The sequence below is a fragment of the Plasmodium coatneyi genome, chromosome 12 (assembly GCF_001680005.1).
Source record: "Plasmodium coatneyi strain Hackeri chromosome 12, complete sequence".
Classification (NCBI taxonomy): Eukaryota; Apicomplexa; class Aconoidasida; order Haemosporida; family Plasmodiidae; genus Plasmodium; species Plasmodium coatneyi.
Window position 1 is genome coordinate 2,371,270 of NC_033567.1, and position 22,621 is coordinate 2,393,890.

Here is a 22,621-nt window from a genome sequence, read left to right on the forward strand (position 1 = left end):
ATTTTAATGCTGTGTCATATGTAAAATTATATGCACATAAGCATAATGAACATATGCACATTTTTGCAAATGTGCTACAAATGTGCGAGTGGTACAAGTGTACGCGTATGCATATATTTTTTCTTGACCCCTTGGGGGAGGCCAACTGATACGTTCACTAAGTGTACGTGCAACGCAGTCTCTAAATTAACGTTGCAAAAGGGAAGGGGGATAAAAAAGATGCCCGTCATATATTCCCCCATAGGTGTGGGAAAGGGTATGCAATATGGGTACAACTTATGTCCACTTTACGGAGAATGCCTTTTCTTCAAAACGGGAGTTATACTGTGTCACGGTAGCTAAGCACTATTAAAAACATTTTACGACCAGGGATAATAACCCCCTTGGGTAAAACAACAGGGTGATCATTCTCTACCTGTACACACTGCGGACATTACTGTCATGTTGCGAACTGGTATAAATATATTAAGTGAACGCTTAAGCCCTACCATGCCTCGCTGAGCAGGTTTGCCCAGCTTGCATGAACTGCGCAGGAATACACACGTTTTCACGTTTAAAGCCTGATGCCGCTGCTACGGGGATGTGGAAACATTGCCCCTAAGCGTAACCCCCCGTACACCCACACCATGTCAAACCTGTTATTGCTAAAAGGAGGTGATCAGTGTATGAATTCTTTTCCCTGTCTATTAAATGTGCGCCCAGGACAAGCCCGTTCGCGCAATAAGTATGTGCCAGCCGAACGCACGCACTCTTCTTGTGCATAAATGTCATAACGTTCTTTTCCCCCTCAAAATTCTTGGTTCGCCACCTGTTTAAGCTTTTATGGTCGAGTGGGCAGTTATCATGTCCCGTTCGGTAAGATCATCCTATGAGATGATAACTCAAGTACTTAATTTCACGCAGGGGTGTACGCCTCCCTGTATGGGTACATGCGCACATGTGCAAGTACCCGTGGCGAACCCTCTTGGGCATTCATCAAGTTGGAGTTTAGACGTTCCACAATAAAACCAGCTGCGTGTGCCTTTCTGCGCTAAATCGTTTTAACATGAAAAAGAGAAACTGACTCAAATTATCAGCATAGCGCAAAGGCATCCAGCTTTTTTCTTTTTTTTTTCGTGCAAACTGTTACTGTGGAGCAAATACAAATGCATACACGTGTGCAGAAGAGGAAAGAAAAACAGCTGCAGTGTGGCAGTGTGGCAGTGTGGGTATGTGCTCAAATTGGGTAGCCACGAGTTTCTCCGTTCCACGAGAAATACGCATTTAGAGGAGGATATCCATGCGCACGTTACGGTACGGAAAAAGGGCGCTCCTCCCGTAGGCCCTCCTCAGACAGGTTGCAAGGCCTTCTTATTCTCTGCCTCGTATTTCAATTTTCGAAAAAGCAAAATGCTCTGCACAACAGTGTTTGTAGCATGGCAGGAAAAAAGCAAATAATTTTTTGGCTTTATTGCAAGGGAGTATCTCATAAATAATAAACTATAAACGGCCAGAACGGCTGTCATTTTCTCCGAAACAAACATGGGCAATTTCTTCAAATCGTTGCAGCCTTTGGTTGGGAAGGGAAAAGGAAGGGGAAATTATTTTCAGCATGAGCGCAAAAGCACGCACAACCACGCGCAACCACGCACGATATCAACTGTCGACATTTTAATATCCTGCGCACTCTGAATAAAAGGAACAACGCCGTCAGTTCTTTAAAAAAAATTACCCGCCAGGACGAAACCCCAGTTTGCTAGGGGGGCCCAAAACATGATGCTAAACACGTTGCTTTTAACATTGTGAAAAAATGACTTTGCTTGTGACATGATGAACTGATGTCTGTCAAATGTTGAAAATGGCTAGCTCGGCATAAATGTGTGTACATCCGGGTGTGTAAGCACAGTCAGGGGTGTATGCCTCCTGCTATGTAGTCTTCCTCTCTATTTTTTTGCGTCGTCCCACTTGGGTGTGTTCCTCACTGCGCAAGTGTTGTGGACATTCCAAACAAATGCGAAGGAGGATATGCACTGTGTTGCAGTGGTCAACTTGTTATCAAAAGTTCTTACCAAAAAATGTACACCCATGGGAATGCATACAAAAAAAAAAAAAAAAAAAAAAAAAAAAAAAAATTCAAATGTTCGCTAGTTGCCCTAATGGAGTGTTCCACGTGAAATGAAAAAATAGTTACTCATTGGGAGGAACAACTGGCAGACTTTCCAAAATCAGAGGGTAGCATTAAAATGAAAAAAATATATATATATACATACACTTTTTTTGGCAGGTAATTTTTCCCCAAAGGTGTAACTCGATGGTCAGTTTTTTTTTTTTTTTATTTTTTTTTTTCGCCTCGAATAATGCCACGGGTGACTTTATTTTGCAAATCTTCGCCAAGGGGAAAATTATATCCCAGTGCGCCCCTTCATTTTTTCTTCTTTTCTTTGCGCTTTTTTGTGGATATAATATATTTCCCCCACACACAATTTGACCGTATTTTATGCCCACTTGGGGGTGCGATGAATTTGAAAACCAATAATGAAAACTGATTGTGGTGACCCCAAAATTATGGACGGTCCCGAGGTAGCTTGGCCAATTCGGTGTTCCACGTGATTTTAACGTTTTGGTGCCGCATACCTGTTGGTCCATCACATCAGGAAAAAAGGAAAAAATAGGCCAATTCGTACTGCCTCAAATGGGGAAGACGCATCAGGGGTACCTCCATGCGGCAGAAAGAAGAATAATATGACATCGAATTATGTCGTAATGAAGGAGGGAACAAAATGTATGCGCAGGGAATTTGAAAAACAAATTACACGTGTACAAACGAACACATAGGTAATCCGAAATGGGGACCTCCTTTCCCATGTGTAAGCATATTTTGCTGCCTTGATTTGGCTCTTTATTTATTTTTTTTTTTTAAACACTTAAAGCAATTTCACAAAATAACACGAAAATGTGAAACAATCTCACGGGGGGCGTGATATAAAAAGAAAAAAAAGTAAACCACTCGGAAACACACAAAAATGTACAAAATGCCACATGAAATAAAAAAAGGGAATGGAGAAAAATACGAAAGTTTTGCAAATTTTTTCTTTTTCTTTTTTTGCTTTGGTCCTTAACCGTTTGCCTTCCATACTGTTCATATGATTTTCTCATTTTTTCAGCCCAGTGGTATGGTAGATTTTTTTTTTTTTCCCTATTTGCATTTTCCCAATTTTACAACATTTTTGCACGTTCCTAATTTCCCCACATTTGTGTGCCTCTCCCGTTTTTGCCTCTTCCATAATTTTCCTTTTTTAGTTTTCCACATCATCAACCTTTGGAGTAGCAATTTGTTCCTTTCCATCTATGTGATTATGGTACTTTTTCTTTTTTTTTTTACATCCGCGTCCAAAAAGTGTTAACGCGTTAACGTAGCCTTCAAAGAGTCTTAAGTCGTTAAAATGAAACATTGCCAAGTGCGTACAAATTAATGCATATTTGAGTGTTTGCATGTAAGTGCTTTGCCATTTTTTTCCCTTTTTTAGAATTTTTTTTTTTCCCATATGTGCGTCCTCTTACAAACGTGCGCCCCTTCCCCCCCATACTCAGTAATTAACCCAATTGGGAATAATTAAAAAATGCCTTTAAAGCCTGCACTGCGAAAAACGCGACAGTACGCCAAGTGACAATTGGGAAACTCCCCGATCGTTACTTTGCGCATACGGGCTTCATGTGTTAACGTGTGACTACATGCCTAGGTGCATACGTTCACACGTGCATACGTATGTGCCTTTTCTCGCATCCCACTGTTCATTTGGTCCACAGTGGCATCTTAACCTCGTGTACTCCCTTCTTAAAAAGAGGACTGCTCTAATTCGTGCAACCCTTTTGAAGCACATTTGACCACGTCAGGTATCGCGCATTGGCAAATGAGCACGAGTTGTTCACATAATGTCCATTTTGTGTGTCCCAAGAGATAGGAAAAAAAAAAAAAAGAATACACACATAGGAGCGATCGTCACGTGGAACATACTGATTGTGCACACAAATGTAGACATTTTATTTCATTTTACTCCTCTTTTTTTTTTTTTTCCGTGCGTATACCCATGTGCAGAAAAATGTCTAGCGAAGAGTATGACCACCTTTATAAGATAATTTTAGTTGGAGACGCAACTGTGGGTAATTTAAAAAAAAGGGGGAAAAATGAAACACAAATTTTGGACTTTTACGTCACACGAACGGTGTGTATTGTCTGCAGGACGCCACTATCGTGGCAGTCACACCATTGCTTCATTCACAACGGCCATTTCTTTTCTCTTCAAATGCGTGAACAAATTGGGGATTATTTTCTGACCATTCAGGCAAAACACACCTCCTGTCGAGGTACATACGAGGCTCCTTGCCTAGCGTTGCAAAGGCGACAATTGGTAAGCCGATAAAAAATGGGCAGCTAAAAATTTGGGATATGTTTGCTTCACCTGTTGTTGCTTTTTCATTCCCGAGGGATGCCATATATATATATATTTTTTCTTTTTATTTAATTACTCAGGTGTCGAATTTGCCACCAGGACGATTCCGTTGGCGATAGGGGGGACCGTCAAGGCGCAGGTAAATATAATGCCAGGAGGAAGTTACACAGTGGTGCATGTCAGTACATGTTTGCATATGTGCACACTCATCAATCTGCAATTTTCTGCAAATATGCCTACACACCCCTACATATGACCGTGAAAACGAGCAGATATGGGACACCGCCGGGCAGGAACGGTACAGAAGTATTACGAGTGCCCACTACAGAAGAAGTGCAGGAGCCATACTGGTCTATGACGTGACAAAGAAAAAGACCTTCCTCAGCATTTCCAAGTGGCTAGAGGAAATTCGCCAAAATGCCGACAAGGACATTGTCATTATGTTGGTGGGGAATAAGGTGGACCTGGTGGAGAACGACGAGATGAAACGGAAAGTGAGTCTTCCCTGCTTTACATGTGTGGAGCTTCTTCACACGTGTATATCCACCCAGGTAAAAATAGAGGGCGCAAAATAAACCGATGACACGCTTCTTTTCCCCCCATACACCACGTAGGTAACGTACGAACAGGGAGCAAGCTTCGCCAGGGAAAATAACCTATTCTTTGCAGAGGCCTCTGCAGTCTCCAAATTGAACGTAAAACATGTGTTCGAAAATTTACTGCAGGAAATATATAATAACCGAATGAAGAATAACAGCTGCAGTTTAAGCACGAGAAGTAGTGCCACGTGCGAAAGTGCTATCCAGTTAACCAGAGCGAGAAGTACAATCAAGTTAAGTGATTTAAATGAAAATGAGAGTGAAGATGAGCGAAAACCTCGGCCCACGTGCTGCTAAATTGGGGAAAGACACCTTCGATGTGTGCTCACCATTTGATGTGCTTCCTCCATAAGTATCAGCATATTTGTATAACTATCCCTACATACTCTGGTCGCTTAGAAAAGCGGCCTCCTTTTTTGGGAAAAAAAAAATGAACGTGTTCATAGGATTTTTATTCACATCGCGTTTAACATGATGTTGCCTGTGATGGTAATTTTTTTTTTTACCTTTTTGCGCATTTGTCTAACGTAACCGTAAAAGTTGTTACATAATCGCGAAATGTGTGTTTTTTTCCCCCCCCTTACACTTGCCTATTTGTTGTATAATTGTACACTTTTTATTCTCATCCCTGTGCATATGCCCCTCCACTTTACGCATTCCCCTTTGATATTTATTTTATTTATTATATATATTTTTTTTTTTTTGTCACAAATGAAGATGCTACCTTTGATTGCGTAAAAGTCTCCCCCTTTTTTTTTTTTTTTTTTTAATCTGTACATCCACCAATGTGAAGTTTCCATTTCAGGATTGGTGATCGCCTGGACATACGTTCTCCAACGTCGCGTCCACCTCGGCTGTGTACCTTTAATTTATTGTTTCCGCCTTGTAATTGCCCCCCAGAGCGTCGTTTTGCCCACGCAAAATTATGTACCGTCACTGCAGTGGATGCCTTTGCCCTAGACATACGGCGCAACGCTACTTTCCTTTTAATCCCTTCACTTTATTTTTTTTCTTCCCCAATTTTATCACCCCACATTTCTTCCACCTTTTATTTTTCCCCTAATTGGAAAAAACGTAACGGACAGTTCCTTCTTTTGCAGCCACCTGTCCTCGAGGGGGCTAACAATTGTGGAAAAAAAAGGAACATTTTCGATGATGCGCTGAATATGATGTGGTGTCGGCAAAAGGGGGAGCAACCTAGCATGCTTAGCCTCACCAACAGTAAGCTGCTTCCTTTTTATTTGTCACTTGTGGGGGACTACCCTGGGTAGATGAACACGGTGCAATCTTCATTCCCCCCTTGGAAAATGCGCACCTGGAGTGTATTCGCAAATTCTGCAACTGTAAAAAAAGTGTCCCCAAGTGGGGGTAAAACGAAACTGGTTCATATATTCCCCTCATAGTGACTGGCTTAATGTCCACAGGGTTGCTACCCTTCCATTTGTCTCTTCACATATTATTTTGTTAGAGAAGGGTGAATAGGGTTAAGCACATACGCGTCGGAAAAGCGATCTCTTCGTATTTTTTTACACGCAATAATTTTTTTTTTCTGATAAACTGTAACCACTTTGCAGCTGTTAAGAAAAATGCAACGCTGGTGTATCTTTACGCGTACAATTTTTTTTCCGCATGTCGATTTGGCCTCCTCTCCCTTTGTGTTTCCCGTTCCGCTGTGGCGAATTAGTTATTCTAATGGGGTTATATGCATATGTTGGGGGCGGTGCAACTTAATAGCAAAGCTGCAAGGTGAGGGCGTCGTCGAAGCCGCTGTCATAACCGCACCGAAAAGTTGCCCCTTTGTAATGTTCAGGAGCCTTAAAGGTATGAAGAAAATAAAATGTACTTAAATAAAAGGCATTTCGAAAATGGGTCCGGGGGTATTATATTCTAACGTATATGCTATCCCTTATTTTCTTATGAGCATCTATATAAGTGCCAATTTAGGGCACGCTACGCTGAACAAACGTACTTTCCTGCACTACACAAGTGTTGGTTACTGCCCCAGTTTATGCCAGTTGGGTGTTTTCCCCCATGCTGGAGTTGTTTGCTTACTGATAATAAGCTGCTCCCGTAATATATATTTTTTATAGCATCTCCGTACTGCATATCCAGATACGTGTGGCACGTGTGGGCACATGTGCTTGGGTTTGCAAAGCCGCTGCGCTAATTTGTTTTATCCCACGTCATCCGAAGGGGGAGAACCACATATCTGTTGGTAACGCACGCGTACAGATACGTATATAGGTAGATAAGCAATTTTCCGCGCGTTTGCGCCCCCACGGGAAGACAAGATGATCATAGCGGTGGTGGGGTGCACGCACGGAGAGCTGAATTTCATTTACGCGACGATCGAAAAGTTGGAACAGGACAATAACTTCAAAGTGGACCTCCTGATCTGTTGCGGAGACTTCGAGTGCGTGCGTTACGGAGTGGACAACGACTGTTTGAACGTCCCAAATAAGTATAAGAAGGAGGAAAATGATTTCAGGGATTATTTCACAGGGAAAAAGAAGGCAAAAGTACTAACCATATTTATAGGAGGAAACCATGAAGCGGTAAATGTACTGAAGCAACTGTACTACGGGGGATGGGTAGCGCCAAATATATATTTCCTTGGATACTCAAATATACACAATATAAATGGCTTGCGAATTTGCAGCCTTAGTGGTATTTACAAAAAGTACAATTTCTATAAACGGTATAATGAGCATTACCCATATGATGAGATCAGTAAAGTCAGTTCCTATCATATTAGGAAATATGAAATTGAAAAATTAAAATTGGTGAAGGAGAAAATAGACGTTGTTATAACACACGATTGGCCAAACAATATAGAAAAGCATGGAGATATGAATGACCTCCTTAGGAGGAAGTTCCATTTTCAGTCAGACATATATAATAATACGCTGGGGAATCCACATACGGAATTTTTACTAAATAAATTGAAACCCTATTTTTGGTTTTCCTCCCATTTACACGTAAAATATTCTGCCATTTTTTTACATAGCGATAAGAAGAACTATACGCGGTTTCTATCCCTAGATAAAGCAGAACCGAGGAAGCATTTCATCCAAATTTTAAACATTGAAAAAAGGAATAGCATTCCGTACCTTTCGTTTGATCATTTGCCAAAGTCTTCTCCAAATGACACAGATGGGAAGAGCCAATTTTTTAATGAGGACTATGAGGAACTCCTGCAGCATGTGGAGGATGTGCAGAGGAGGGACGCCCAAGAGGGTGGTGAGGGGAACAGTGGGGATAAAGAACAAGCAAAGTGTGACCAGGGGGAAGAAACCACTACAGAGGAGAAACAACCAGAAGGGAAAAATACCCCTCAGGAGAACACCTCTGTGGATGACGCCACTGCAGAGCGCAAGCAGTTATACATATGCTATGACCAGGAGTGGCTAGCCATTTTGAAGGCCAATCACCACCTCATCGCGGAGGGCAGTGACAAGGATTACAATTTGGAGAAGCTCAAGTATCCCTCGGAGGAGGACTTCGAGTATATCCAGGACAAGCTGAAAAATGTGGAAAAAATATCCATCAAGGGGAAGGATTATTATTTGGTCCACGGGTACAACAACCCCAGTTATAAGAATCTGTGGGAACAGAGGCAGGCCTTTCTGAGTCGCTTTGATTTCGAGGAGCTCAGAATGTACGACGATTATGAGCGTCTGTTTTTCGCGGAAGAGGTGCGCAAGATGGACGCCGGGTTGCCACTGGATACGCCTAACTTGGAGGAAGATCAGGAGGATGGGGAGCAGGGCCAACCGGGAGAACCGGGACAGAATAACCAAACTGATGAACACGGTGGAGGTAGTCCCAACGGGGACAATGCCCCCCATTCGGGAAACGAGGCCAACGAAATTTCCCTTAGTATTGACTCCTGACTTGAGAGGGAAACCCCACACATACAAACACCTAGGACAGCCTCATAACGTACGTACCGCATGTGTGGACCGTTACGAAAAAAATTGTCTTATATTAACGCTTAACAAATGTGCACACGTAGACATATGCGTGGATTTTTTTTTTTTCTTTTTTTTTTTGTTACCAGTGTTCTATATTATTTTTATGTGAGTTCGCCCATTTGGCTATTCGCATAAACATGCCCTATGTGTGAAGGGTTCATCTGCCTGTTGGCATGCCCACAAGGGGGTCAGCATCATCCCCCTTCGTTGACTTCCATTTGTTTTTAAATATGCCATCTCTTAATGGAAGCAAGTGACCATTCCCCCTTTCCCACCAGCGAATGTTTATTTTTACCATCCTTCTTTTTTACCCCCTTTTTGGTTTTCATTTTTGTCAACCGCCGCTCCGTTTGTGTTAACTGAGGCGAAACGAATATGCCCTTTTTTATTCAAATGGGGAATACGTTTGTACGAGAAGTGGGATGCGCTCTCACGTGTGTAGAGATGTGTTGAAATAGGAAGTCATACCAGTGCTGTGGGAAGTAATAACAAGTTGACCACGTCGTCTGTACATACACCTTTCTGGTGGTTAAAAAAAAAAAAAAAGCGTAGCAAAGGGTGTGTGTGTAAATTAGCCAAGAGCAGCTTGCACAATGTAGAGGATGAACAATTGTGAATGTTGCATGTAGTACCCCCCCTGCGGTGCTTAAAGGTTCGCATGGTCATCCACTTCCAAAGGGAAGGCTCTCGTTTTTGCCTCTATCACGTTACGCATGTTAATGATGCCGGCGAAGAAGCGGAACATTCAACCAACCTATATATATATGCAAATACTTACACATCTGCACACGCATAGAAGCATACAAAAAAACGGATAACTCCTTATCGAGGTAAGACACAGTTTTCCAATGGATGATCATCCGAGCATATGTGCGGACGCAACACGGACAAGTGACGGTGGATGCATGTTGAACGTCGCTGATGGTGAGGACGCATCGGCTAGGGAAAATATGCACACATGCAAATCTTGTGGCGAAAGTCAAAGTGGGAGCCCAAGGCAAAAGTACAAAAAGAGAAAAAAAAAAAAAAAAAAAAAAAGAACAGCTCAAAAGGGATAATAACTTAGCAGCGTTCGATTACAGAAAATATTATGAACGGGTCAACAAGTGGAATGAAAAAAGACGGGCATACACAAAGACGGAAAATTATGGGGGGGAAAAAAAGGTAACCATCAACAAAGTTGGGAATAAGAAGAGGAGTAAAAGGGAAGGGAAAAAAAGTCAAAAGAGGAAGTATGAAGTTTCGCAGTGCTTATCTATCCATCAACGGAAAAACAACAGAACTGGGGCTAATGAGAAGGATCTATGTAGGCCCAAGAGGGAAGGTGACCCGATCTCCAAATGGGCTAAAGAGGGCCAAAGCAGCGTCAACAGCTGCGGTAGTGGCAACTGTGGAGGGAAGAACAACCAGGCGGGTAGAGAAAAAGAAATTGCCCCCCCATGTGGGAACAACGTCAATCACGAAGTAGGGCAAGTGGGGCAAGTTGAGGAAGACCAGATGGACGAATGCACAAATGAAAAAGGTAATCGTTACAACGATGCGTGTGACGCCCTAATGGTGAAGCACGAGGAGAACTCCTTCTCCCCCTTCATATGTACCAGTGAACACAAAAGTCATAAGCAGGACCAAGTGGGAAAAACAAGTAATATGCATAATAACGCCAGGTCTAATGAAACGATAGTGGAAAATGAGGAAAAGATGGCCTACTCGAATAAGACCATAACGGACAGCTTCGAAGACGTAGTCAGTTTGAGTCTGCGCGCTTCGAACGGGGAAATCTTGGATGATTCCCAGTTCAGTGGTGATTATTTCGGGGGAGACCACGCCAACTGGAACGAGCTCAACGGGGACTACAACAAGTTCCTCCACAAACCAACGATCCTTATGAAGCCGAACGAGCCCAACAGCCACACGTGCCGTCCTCCCATAGAAAAACCAAACGCATGCATTATCGGTAGACAGACGGAAAAGGGTACCCCCAAAACAAGCATATACAACGAAAGGATTCAATTTGAGGTAAGTGATCCCGGAAGGAATTCTCATGAAGAGGATATACTGAGCCGCCCTTTAAAAATGCATGAACCATTTTGCACTCCTAATGGAGAGAACAACTCGGACCATTCGGGGGGCTACCCAAACACCTTCACCAGTTATTACCAGGAGAATGATGCCACCTATGAAGGCATCCATAGAAGCAGCTACTGGGGCAGCTGTGATAGACTGAGCAGCAGCTTTTCGCATCGCTACTACAAGTGGCCCCCACTGAGCATCAAAAACCCCTTCGCCTTCATCTACAAAAGTGCCAAATTTTTTGGCCACGTTCAAGAGGCATTCAAAAAAAGGACAACCCGAGAAGCACAGCCACACACGACCACCACAATAAACGTACACGCAAAGAGGAAAAAAATATACACAAAGGAGGAACACATAGGCAAATTGGCCATCTCCAAGAAAGACCTTCTCTTCAATTTTGACATGGATAAATTTAAGTCAGAGGAAAATTCCTCACTGCATATTTGGAAAGGCTCTACAAGCAAAGTCAAAGCAGCTTCCAAAAGATGCAGCTGGAGGGAGAACAAAATGAAAGGCGACCTCACCAAGCAGCTCGGAGTAACGCCCCCCCAGGAGCGGCTCCTGAAAAGGTTAAGCAGCGTGGAAGAATTACACAGATGTGACACAGATGAGGAGGGAATAAGGGAGGAGAGAAAAACACCCATTATGAGTATAGTACAAAGCACGCCTGAGCATGACGAACGAGTGAACCTCCCGAAGAGACACAAAACGGGTCTAGAGGAAAAGGAAGAAAAACCCATGAACAAACACAAACGACTAATCGACGTAGGGAAAAAAGACACGGATAGAAACTTTGATATTTTTTTATCCCTCTTCATGAAGCACGAAAAAAAAGAAGAATTCCTCTTCTGCCTAATATGCGACGAAGAGTTAACGGAAAATTCTATTTTTTTTCAAAATTGCATTAAGCCAATGTTAGACGAATATAGAAGATCCAAATTTGAGAAAGTGAAGAAAGAAAAGGATACATCCCCTGATGCATCCATTAGTGACATACATATAAACAAAATAATCCTAGAAATTATGATCCCATCTATAAAGAAAAAGTACCTCAAGTATGTGAGTGAGCTCTACGATAAAATGGAACCCACACCTAATGACGATATTAACGGCTCAGATGAGCTACAAAAGGAAGTACTCGAAATTAACGAGAAAATGGAAAACTTAAACATAAAATCGCTAGATAAGCATAGCACAGATGTGCACATAAAAGAAGCTAGCCGTTATGAAAAAAAAATAAAATTAATTGAAAAACCCAAATGGAGCGATGAAGAAAATTTAAAAAAACTCCTACTGAAACAACAAAATTATAACCCCTTTACTATATTTGGGACTAGCATTAAAGAGGTGCACCTAGAAGAAGTCTTCACCCTCGACGTATACAACAACTATGTAACAAATGAAGACAGATTTAGGAACAAAATTTTGTACGATTTGTACGTAGGAAAGTATATACAAAATTTGTACCAAAAAATTGACTTCCACGAATGGACCTTTGTTCTTGATTCTCTGAAAAAACAGTGGAAATATTTTACCAACCTAGAATGTAATATGTTCCTAGATCCACTACTGTTGGAAGAAATTCTATGGTACATTGATGAGAACAAAATGTATAAGGACAAAAGTGAAGAAATGTACACTTATGAATACTGCTTCTGTCCTACTCCCGATCCCGCCAAGGAGATGAATATGAATGACGTAAAACACTTTGCCACATCAATGGCGGATAGGTACACTCTTCACCAGAATGTAAAGTATAAAAAGTTATCCCTAAATGAGGAACGTTCCTCCCCGCATAAGACGCTTATTTTAAAATATGATGATGTTAACGTGGACCAAGACGTATTAACTTATGCAGGAAGGCAGAAGGACAAACTGACAAAGGAGGCCCTCCTTTTTAATGTACCTAGACCATCCAGCACATTCTACTACGACTCGGACTTTTTTGAAAATAAAATAAAAAAACACATGTTCAGGAAGAAAGTGAAACATTGCAAGGGTAACCTGGACGTTAATTCTCCATCCGGGAAAGGGGAGGAACCCTTTACAATAAAATATAAGTCCAAAAAGTGGACCTCTCAAAAATTTTTCGACAACTTTTTTTCTAATTATTACCTGTACAATTTTGACAGAAGTAATCGGACGTACAACTCTATAATTTAGCGTCCCCTTCTGCTTGTTCGCTCGGCCGGGGGTGCATACAGATATGTGTGTGTGCGAAAAAATGCGTCTCACTGTATGTACCCTCAATTTTGACAGACCTTTTTTTGTAGCTTTTACTTCAAAAAAATGAAGAGGAAAAACTTCAATGTACAACTCCCTTCATGTAGAACGTGCGCAATGGTTGGGGACGAAGCTCTCCTCTCCTTTTTTTCCCATTTAACAAACTAGCAGTTGCCCACTATTTGGCCATAGCAGCAAGCCCAACTTGTCGTAAAAATCGCCTGACCGTTCAAGCAAAAAAAGGCTATTTTATTCTACATTTATAAAAAAAAAAAAAAAAAAAAACAGCCAAAGAGAGCAAACACATGTGTGTATACACCGTTGGGAAAATTTAAAATTGCATAAGCACGTGTGCTTTTCGGTTTTCCGCTTTTATTAAATAATGATTCGAAAGGTTTGACATTTTACTGACATACAATTTTTATTTGTCCATTTAGTTGCTACCAGTTATTCATCTTTGACTTTTTGTGCCACGTTTTCCACATGTGTGTATTTTACTAACCAATCAACAGTGCTACTTATTGATCAACATACCAGATTAACCGCCCATTTGCAACTTTAAGATATATGTAATTTTTGTGTAGCAGCGTGTTTGACTTGTGGAGCATAACTATTTCTGCTCTGCACACAACGTTTTTTTTTTTTTTTTTTTTTTTCTTATAAGCAGATTAATAGTTAGCTGTTCCCCTGTACCGTGTGCGCGTCTTTTCTGATCAGTTAGAATGAAGAGAATTCTCTGCAACAACAGCAGAATGGGAGCTTCCAACTTTTACGCGTTATGATAGTGTGAACCCTATATATTCTTAACCTGCCGGCATACACCATATATATATATATATATATTTTTTTTTTTTTTTTTTTTTTTCAGTGGACAGCTTGCCGGAGTACATACCTATTTTAATGCCTGAACGTTCAGGTAAAAAAATAAAAAAAGCGAAAAAAAAAAAAAAAATTACCTTCATCTACAAAGTATTGTACACAGCTTAGGAAATTTGTTTTACGTCTTTTTTTCGCTAGCTACATTTTTTTCGTGTATTTCAAGTGAGCTTATTACGTAATTTAACTTTACCACTTTTTTAATTTGTGTATGTTGTTATTTGATCGTCCTATTCATTTTTAACATTTTTTTTAATATATCTCCACACTATTTTGTCATAATTTTTGTTCCCATTCTTTTTTTATGCTTTCCGTTGTATTTTCTATAATGCAAAAAAATTAAAGTTAGACTTTTTTTTTTTTCAAATTTGCATATTGCGACAGTGGCCTATTTTGAAGTGTTGCAAAACGTCTTTTGGGGGGCTCGATTTTGAAGCTGTAAATGTCCACATTGTCCACATATTTTCTTACCCATTTGCACACCCATTTTACGTCCATCTATTGCTTCATCCCTATCTAAGGCCACGACACCAACTTTATACACTTTTCCGAGCCATACCACAAAATCACGAAGCAAGAACAGTTTGAGGATCCCGAGTTGAAGAGAGTCCTCGCTCAGAATATATACGACAACGTAAGGAACAGCATCACCTATTTGGAAGAGGTACAACACACACAAAATGAGCCCCACATGCGTGCTCCATAAAATTATAAAATTAGCAGTGGCTAAAAAGTGACGAGTTCGGAAAAGACTTTGCTCATACATGTACAGTTGGTTTCACCCAATTTTTCCATTCCACGTAGACTCAGTATAACCCGTGCGAGTGCAATCACTGCCGAAGTGACGTAGTAGAAGCCCCACTGGAAGATACAGAACTACTCAAGGACGTCTCAACAGGCAAACTAGTTTACAAAGAAGAAAGTGCAAAGTCTTGCGTGGAAGACACAGAAATCACGCCGAATAGCCTACAGCCCATAAGCGCAGTGGAGGGCGAAACTTCTCTCCATCCCAGAACGTACAATATATTGAAGAACAACAAGGATAGTTTAGAAATTCATCAAAGCATTCCCCCTCTGATGCGTGAAAGCTTCGCTGAGTTTACCCCCCGTAGTAGTTCCCACGAGAAAAGTCAACATCTACCCAAAGAAGAAGACAAAATGAACAACAACAGATATGGAGAGTATTCCCCAATGAACGGATTTGGATACAACCACCACAACGCCATGAATCCAAATGGGTTCTGCACAAACACGCATAATAGAGAGCTTCCAAATTTAACCATGCAGCAACATAACATGCATGGAAGGAACAACCTCATGTTCGAAGATGGGAACATTCCATATGGTCTCTATGGACAATCGAACTATACGGGAACAAATTCTCTCATGTATGGAAGTGCTACCCCTTCGCACGATCCCAAAATGATGTATAGAAGGAACCACGAAACGAATGAACCGCTTTATAATAACTACCCGATGGGAAATGGAATGGGTTACAACACGCCCTTCGTTCCTCCACAGGCATATTACCCAGGCATGAGACGGAATTTAACGAAAGAGGGATACACGCACGGGTGTCATTACATGAACAATGCGAGTAACAATGGTGCACTCTCCAAATATCCTTCAGAAAGCGTTTCGGATAAGTGTCCCAAAAAAGAATCGTGCAGGAGAAACCTGTCCAAGGTGAAAAAGGGCGATATAGACATCAACATAGAAACGTCTTCTTCCAGTCGAAAGGGGGTCATAATAGATTTGAACATCGGCATGGGGAATTAGTACAGCACATGGTGCGCAGTTTTTTCCACTTTCGTCGATTGTTTTTTTTTTTTGTTGTTTAGCGTGTCTACCCAGTGTCATTTCAATTTTCTCACGGCGTTCATCGAATGGACCTTTTTTTTGCCATTCTTTTCGCCGGCACTTTTGATTTCCTTTTTTTTGTGATTTTTTTCGTAAAAGGCAATCCATTTTTGTGTCCATTATGAACATCAACTAAACCATTAGCATTTGTTTTTTCTTTTTAACTTACCCCTCAGAGGGGGTGATAAGAATACTTCACACGGTGGTATGTTTCATGTGGGGTAAATTTTAGCGTGTGTGGTGCTCGCTTTTGGCGTTGATCAAATATGTGGGGATGGCGTAGAACAAGAGGGTTGTTACACCGAAGGGGACCCATTTTAATACGGGAAGGCTTCTCTCTCCCCTTGGGTGAAGCAAAACATGTACTGCAAACAGATTTGCTAAATGGTCAGTGGGGAACATTAAAAATGATAAGTCTTTATGCTGACTTGGAAAAGTATTCACTGCAAAAAGGGCCGTGGCGCTATCCTACGTCACGTGTAAATTTGCTCCACTGTAATGGAGTTTCATTTTGTTCGCTTAAAAAGGTACCTAATGGGGAGTTACATTTGTGTCAATGTTCAAACGTGGGGGGCAAATTGGTACTTTAATCAAATCGAAGTAGTCGTTTCGAAGGGAAGAATTTAGATAAGCAAATGGGGACAAATGTTGAGAAAAAATAATAAGTTGTAAAAATAAAAAATGTTAATTTGAAAAAATAAAAAATGATACGTTGTTAAAATATATAGTATAAAAAAGGGCCACAAATTTTGGGCTACCCGAAATGGGGTCAAACATATGAACCCCCTTTACAGTTCGCAGCTTGGTTAAAGGAAGCTGTCCCGTTATTGTGTGCATGATTTGGGGTAATATTTTATTTTTTTTTTTGGTATACTCCGTTTAGGCGTCTTCCGGTTCATCCTCACTGGACATGGAAAAAACCTCCACGTTGTCCTCTTTGGAGGGACCTTCCGCCTCCGCAGTTGGCTTGTTGTTCTTCTTTTTGTTGTTGCTTTTGTTTTTCTTCTTTTTCTTGGTGCTACTGCTGGGAGCATTCTCATCTTCGCGTTTCCTTTTTTTGGGAGACCGCTCAGAAGGAAGCTCCTCCTGATGGTCCTCCTCATCGGGTACGTCGTCATCGTCTTCATCGTCTTCATCGTCTTCATCGTCTTCATCGTCATCATCATTGTGGTCCTGTTTAATATTCTCGAGTCCACTAATCCTGGCCTTCACCTTCACCAAGCAGCTATTTTCATAGTTTTCGAGAACGGCCAATCGATGTTCAGATAGGGGCAGGTTTTCATTTCCGACTGAAATCATTTTATCCTGCATGTTGTAGATATTTTTATTTTTCCTTTTCTTCTGTATAATTTCGATGGAATTTTTTGCCAAGACGAGAAGATTTTTAATTTTCATTTTGAATGCATGCACTTTACACTCGGAGAAGTATTTTTTCAGGAACGATTCTATAGCGAAAAAGAATTCAGGAAAGGAGATATGATTTACCATCAGTCCAACATAGTCCAATAAAAGGACGTACAATTTTTCATACACCTGGTGAGCTATAGAAAAATCTGAAATTAATTTTTCGTCAATTTCGAGAGAAGTGTTGATATCGAAATTTTGGATGGTTAATCTGATTTTTTGATTTTTGGAAATCGTCCTGACGTGTTGATATGATTTTAATCCATTCAGGATGCAGGTGAAGTAGGAAAACAGGGGGATGTATTTTTTCTTGTCCTCCATGATTCGAATTAGCAAGTGAAGTAGTTGCAAGTTTATAGGTACATATTTCATGTTATTAATTTTGGTCTTCAAAATGGCGATTATTAATACCGTCAGGCCGTATGTGAGGATATCCAAATTTTGGCACAGCTTTATAATTTTTATTAGAAATCTGAGGAGGAGGATCATGTAGCTGCTGTGCAGGTGGAAGGTTTTAAAATCGATGAGGTTAACCTTTGGCGTGTTCTTCTTACGTCCATTGTTGCCTTTTCGCTTGGTTTTCTCATCTGCTTTGTCAAGATTCCCCCTTTTGGCATCCTCGTAGGTGATTTTGAAGCCCTCCCTGATTTTCTGCATGACCGTTTGAATATACCTAAAGGTGATCGTATAGGCCACATCGTGGGAGAGCAACGTGAACAACTCGATGAGGCAATTCTCTTTAAAATTCATGTGGTTCAAAAGGAGGACATTTTGGTAGTTGCTCCCATAATGGATCAAATATCTCTGCATCAGATATTGGTACACCTCGAATAGGAGTTTCTCCAATTGGTACGTCTTTTTAATCTCCTCCTTTTCTTTAATCTTCCCATTGTCAACGCTGTTGTTATATAGTATTTTTTTCTTCTCATTGTAGAGCTGAACCATGTTTTGTATTAACAGAAAGAGGAAGAAGTAAACGTCGTTCTTCTTCGACAGGATAAACATGGTGCAGATTCTTTTTAAAAATATTTTCCCCATGTTTAGTACCACTATCCATCTTAGGATGTTTTTTTTTTTTCAAAATTTTTATTATCCCCGAACAGACATCACTGTTGCTTAGTTTCTTCATTCGAGTTAGGAGATACTTAAAAAAAGTGATAATCAACTTTTTGTACTTTTCCAAATGCTTATAATTTGGCATACTCTGCAGAATCTGCATACTTTGTGCGCTTTCCGCGTTTTTCGCGCTTTTCACATTGTCCACTATTTTTTCGTCTTCCACGTCACAGTCCTTATCGAGGGTACTATCCTCCTGGTACATCTCATTATTTCTGATACTGTCCAAGTTCCACACCTTCAGCTGGCGTGACCCCTCATTTGTGATGTTGTAGAAAAGGGTGTCTATATTATACAGCACGTTGAAAACGGTGAAAATGGACGTATCCACGTTCATTGCGTACTTCGTTCTGCTTCGTTTTCCCTTCTGATTTTTTCCTCGCTTCTTACTCCCTTTTGAGCCTTTTTTCTTTTTCTCCCCCTGATCTGCTTCGTCTGTTACTTCTCCCTTCTTCGGCATGCCGTCCTCCACCTCTTCATCCACGAACATGTTTAGGGCATCCCGAAACATGGAGAGCAGCTTCACCACTTTGCTCAACCTCGTCTTCTTGCTTACAGAATTGAGGTACTCCTCTACGTACACCATATTGATTCGCTTCCCTTCATTTTCGTGGTCATCCTTATTAGCCAGGTTTACCGATTCTTGCTCTTCCGAGCTGGGCTCACTCAAGCCATTCTCTTTGCAGAAGTTTTCCAGACTTGCCATATCGCTGTCACGGGAGTTGTCTCCATCGCTATCGTCACTGTTGTTACTTACCGTGTCGTTATCTTCCTGCAACGCGTCCCCCTTTCGGAGCTTCTTCTTCCGTCCGGCCGCTTTCGCTTTCCCATTTTTGAGGGATTTCTCTTTGTTCTTCTTCTTTTTGTTCACTTTTCCATTGGGGGTATTTTCTCCCCCTTTGGCGCCTTTGTCCTTTTTTTTTTTCTTTTTCTTTTTCAGCCCCGGTTCTGTTACCTGCGGGGGTGCTTCCACTTCTGCCTTCTCCTCCACATTGTCTACCGCATCTTCGCTCATTTCGCGCAAAATCGTATCAGTATATAATTGCACGTGCGTATGCGTCACGATGCTTTCTTAGCAGCACGCTGAGAGAAACCTCCCCCCCAAATTCGTTCCGTTTGTACAGAAGCAAAATGGGGGTGAACCCATAACGTTGTTAAAAGAAAGGGCCAACAAAATGGTTTTAAAATCTTCACACTTCAGGGAAGCTCATCTGCAGCTAAATATGACCTGTTTCGGCTCAATTCTCGCGCTGAATAGGCCAGTGCAACCGAACGGGGGAAAATGTTATAGCCAGTTTTACGTTGTGGGCCCTCGCAGCTAACCACAAACTGGTAAACAATACCCTTCTCCAAATGGATCGAAAAAAATTCAATACAACCAAGGTGGAGATTATTATATTCTCTGTTTTCTGTTATTTTCTATTTTTTCCTTCTTTCTTTTTTTTTTTTTTTTTTTTTTTTTGTAACAGTCTATAGCAACGTCGCGCAAAATGGGAATTTAAAAAATGGTGCTGATCATTGAGAGAGTATTATTTTCCTTTTGACCTCCGTGTCGGATTTTCAGATGAACTAAGCCGTTTAGTATCATGCGTGATGTTAACAGCGTCAACTGCAAATAGGGCGAAGTTAAAAAAACGTTGAACGTAGGGCCAACCCGACGAGTTTATCTAATATGACGTTATCCGCTGGGACCCATTTGTATGCGCACCACGAGAAGAAAATACAATGGCGCCGTTTTTTTTTTTTTTTTTTTGCTGCCACTTTTGGGGGCATCTCCACCCCGCCTGATATACGACACCGAAGGGGTAATGCCAACTTTGCGAGAAAATGAAGTGGTTAAATGGGTTTACATTAATATATAATACACCAAGGTGAAAAAAAAAAAGGCAAAAAGAAATCAACGCATTTTGGCGATTTTTTTTTTTTTTTTTTTTCCTTTGTATACCCCATGGTCGTGTTCCTTTTTCCGAGCAAACCTTTTTGGCATATTCGTATACGGGCGAGCGCATTCCCCCGCATTTGGTAACCATCAGCCAAGAGGGCAGAAAGAAAACAGGTTGCCCAATTTTAGAGCGAAACGCCGATAAGCCTCTCACCAACGCAAATGAATATGAAATGGCACGTCCGAACTTGATCGTTCCCCCCGTCCTTACGTTGTACATAACATAAGAGGCAAAAATAACCCCCCCTGAAATGTGCAGTCACGTTGGCTCCAGAACAAACAAAAAGGACGCCCAGGAAGAGTTTGTTACCCCTTTGCCAGAAAATATAAAATGATAATAATAATTGTCATATTGCTTCTTCTTTTATATCACATATGGAACAAGAACAAAAATTACATCATCAATTTTTACTACATCAATTCTTTCATATGTTTTAACAAAACGAAGAAGGTAAACGACGTGAGGAAGGAAATGGGAGATTACCAAAAGTATTACAGCGACAGCTACTGAGGAGAGTTCCGTCATAGGCGGGGGAGACACTCGTCCGGTGGGTGAGATCGTTCCTTTGTAAGCATCCTGTTATATGGACATGTGTTAAGCGGATGAACGGGTGAACAGGCGAACAGTTTTTTTTTTTTTTTTTTTTTTTTTTTTGTGTATCCATTCATTTCTCCTTTTTTTTGGCTGCACTAATCTCCCCCCAATAGTTGCGCATAATTAAAGGTAAAGAGCAAATCCACTACTTATCGGTACGGCTAATTCACCCCCCTCCTAGGCCCCTCTCCAAAGGGCGTAACCCAAGATAGCGCCAAAATGAGTTCGCTAAAGTATATTGAGAACAGCATCAACTCCAACATCAGAGTGGATGGAAGAACCCTCTCGACATACAGAACCATCGAAATAAATAAAAACATTTTGGTATCAGCAGATGGCAGCAGCAGCGTTATGAATGAAGAGAACAATGTAATTTGCGGAATTAAGTTATCCCTTTTAACACCCAGTTTGGATGCACCAGACGAAGGGGTTATCAATCTGCAGATAGATTGCCCCGCATCGGTAGCTGCAAATAGAATAAAAAAAGATCATTTACAAATTATGTCGTCAATTATTTACGACCTATGTATAAAGAACAATATTGACAGGAAGAAGCTGTGCATTTTACCGTCCAAGTTTGTTTGGGGAGTTGACATAAGCGTTATGGTTCTAAATGCCGGAGGGGTACTATTGGACATCATCAGTATGGCCATCTATGTAGCTCTGAAGGATACCATCGTCCCCGTTGTGAAACCCAAAAGGAAAATCGACGAATCGAACACCTTTCACCATACAAAATGTGCAGACTACCAAGTCGAAATTGTTGAAAATCAAAAAACGGATTTTCCGTACGAAAATGTACCAATATGTGTCTCCATAGGAGAAATAAACAACAAATATGTGTACGATATGTCTAAGGTGGAAGAAGAGTTAGTGGAAAATATTTTTGTTGTCGCCGTTACTTCAAGTGGGAAGTGTGTAGCATTTCACAAGTTATATGGCATATCTATGGAGATCGCTTCGATACTAAATATGACGGAAAATTCGTCTAAAATTTCGCATCACCTTTTTGAGAAAATTAATGAGGCAATTGCGAAAATACAAACCAGAAGTGTCCTTGTGTAGGGTGCAGAAAAAGGGGGTAACTATCGTTAATCTGTAGAGCCAAGTGTGCATACACGAAATAGTTAACTGTACAGGGCTCTCCATTTTAGCCCACTCACTTTTACCAAGTTGATCTAATTCGTTTTGAGATTCACCTTTTGGCTAGCACCTTTGGATCTTTTTTTTTTAAATCACGTATTATACAAAACGTGGTGATAAAAAAAAAATAGTTGTAAAAAAAATAGCTAGTCGCCCTCCAAGATAGAGATCACCACACATTTTGCCAGAACAGCGGCGCGCATACGCTGACCGTTGTTCGCACCGTGCATACATTAATCTATTAAATGTATGAACGAGTCAGAAAATAGCTGCACTTTTTTACCAGGAGCTAGCCAGCTAGCCATAAATGTGCAACGTAGAACAGGAAAAAAAAAAAAAAAATATAATAAAATATGCAAACAAACGTAAAAATTGACGTGTGTGAA

At 40.9% G+C, this 22,621-nt stretch overlaps 7 protein-coding genes across 7 annotated transcripts; 5 read left to right on the top strand and 2 right to left on the bottom strand.

The window, feature by feature from the left end:
• Nucleotides 1-1,328: 1,328 nt before the first annotated feature.
• On the bottom strand, nt 1,329-1,808 carry PCOAH_00041790 (Uncharacterized protein; the record flags this gene model as incomplete). Its single annotated transcript, XM_020060966.1, has 2 exons — nt 1,329-1,549; nt 1,712-1,808. 2 exons carry the CDS (start codon nt 1,806-1,808, stop codon nt 1,329-1,331), a joined length of 318 nt encoding a protein of 105 aa, XP_019916316.1.
• A 2,271-nt stretch (nt 1,809-4,079) lies between these two features.
• Nucleotides 4,080-5,326, top strand: PCOAH_00041800 (GTP-binding protein; the record flags this gene model as incomplete). The annotated part of the gene is made up of 5 exons (XM_020060967.1): nt 4,080-4,140; nt 4,323-4,388; nt 4,511-4,569; nt 4,703-4,924; nt 5,045-5,326. The coding sequence occupies 5 exons, from the start codon at nt 4,080-4,082 to the stop codon at nt 5,324-5,326; spliced, it is 690 nt and encodes a 229-aa protein (XP_019916414.1).
• A 1,994-nt stretch (nt 5,327-7,320) lies between these two features.
• PCOAH_00041810 (RNA lariat debranching enzyme) lies at nt 7,321-8,922 on the top strand (the record flags this gene model as incomplete). Its single annotated transcript, XM_020060968.1, has 1 exon — nt 7,321-8,922. One exon carries the CDS (start codon nt 7,321-7,323, stop codon nt 8,920-8,922), a length of 1,602 nt encoding a protein of 533 aa, XP_019916123.1.
• Nucleotides 8,923-9,924: 1,002 nt separating this feature from the next.
• On the top strand, nt 9,925-13,239 carry PCOAH_00041820 (Uncharacterized protein; the record flags this gene model as incomplete). The annotated part of the gene is made up of 1 exon (XM_020060969.1): nt 9,925-13,239. The coding sequence occupies one exon, from the start codon at nt 9,925-9,927 to the stop codon at nt 13,237-13,239; it is 3,315 nt and encodes a 1,104-aa protein (XP_019916424.1).
• A 960-nt stretch (nt 13,240-14,199) lies between these two features.
• PCOAH_00041830 (Uncharacterized protein) lies at nt 14,200-15,954 on the top strand (the record flags this gene model as incomplete). Its single annotated transcript, XM_020060970.1, has 3 exons — nt 14,200-14,215; nt 14,697-14,839; nt 14,980-15,954. 3 exons carry the CDS (start codon nt 14,200-14,202, stop codon nt 15,952-15,954), a joined length of 1,134 nt encoding a protein of 377 aa, XP_019916708.1.
• Nucleotides 15,955-16,914: 960 nt separating this feature from the next.
• PCOAH_00041840 (Uncharacterized protein) lies at nt 16,915-19,570 on the bottom strand (the record flags this gene model as incomplete). Its single annotated transcript, XM_020060971.1, has 2 exons — nt 16,915-18,496; nt 18,615-19,570. The coding sequence occupies 2 exons, from the start codon at nt 19,568-19,570 to the stop codon at nt 16,915-16,917; spliced, it is 2,538 nt and encodes an 845-aa protein (XP_019916532.1).
• A 1,258-nt stretch (nt 19,571-20,828) lies between these two features.
• PCOAH_00041850 (Exoribonuclease PH) lies at nt 20,829-22,157 on the top strand (the record flags this gene model as incomplete). Its single annotated transcript, XM_020060972.1, has 2 exons — nt 20,829-20,948; nt 21,288-22,157. The coding sequence occupies 2 exons, from the start codon at nt 20,829-20,831 to the stop codon at nt 22,155-22,157; spliced, it is 990 nt and encodes a 329-aa protein (XP_019916241.1).
• Nucleotides 22,158-22,621: the final 464 nt, after the last annotated feature.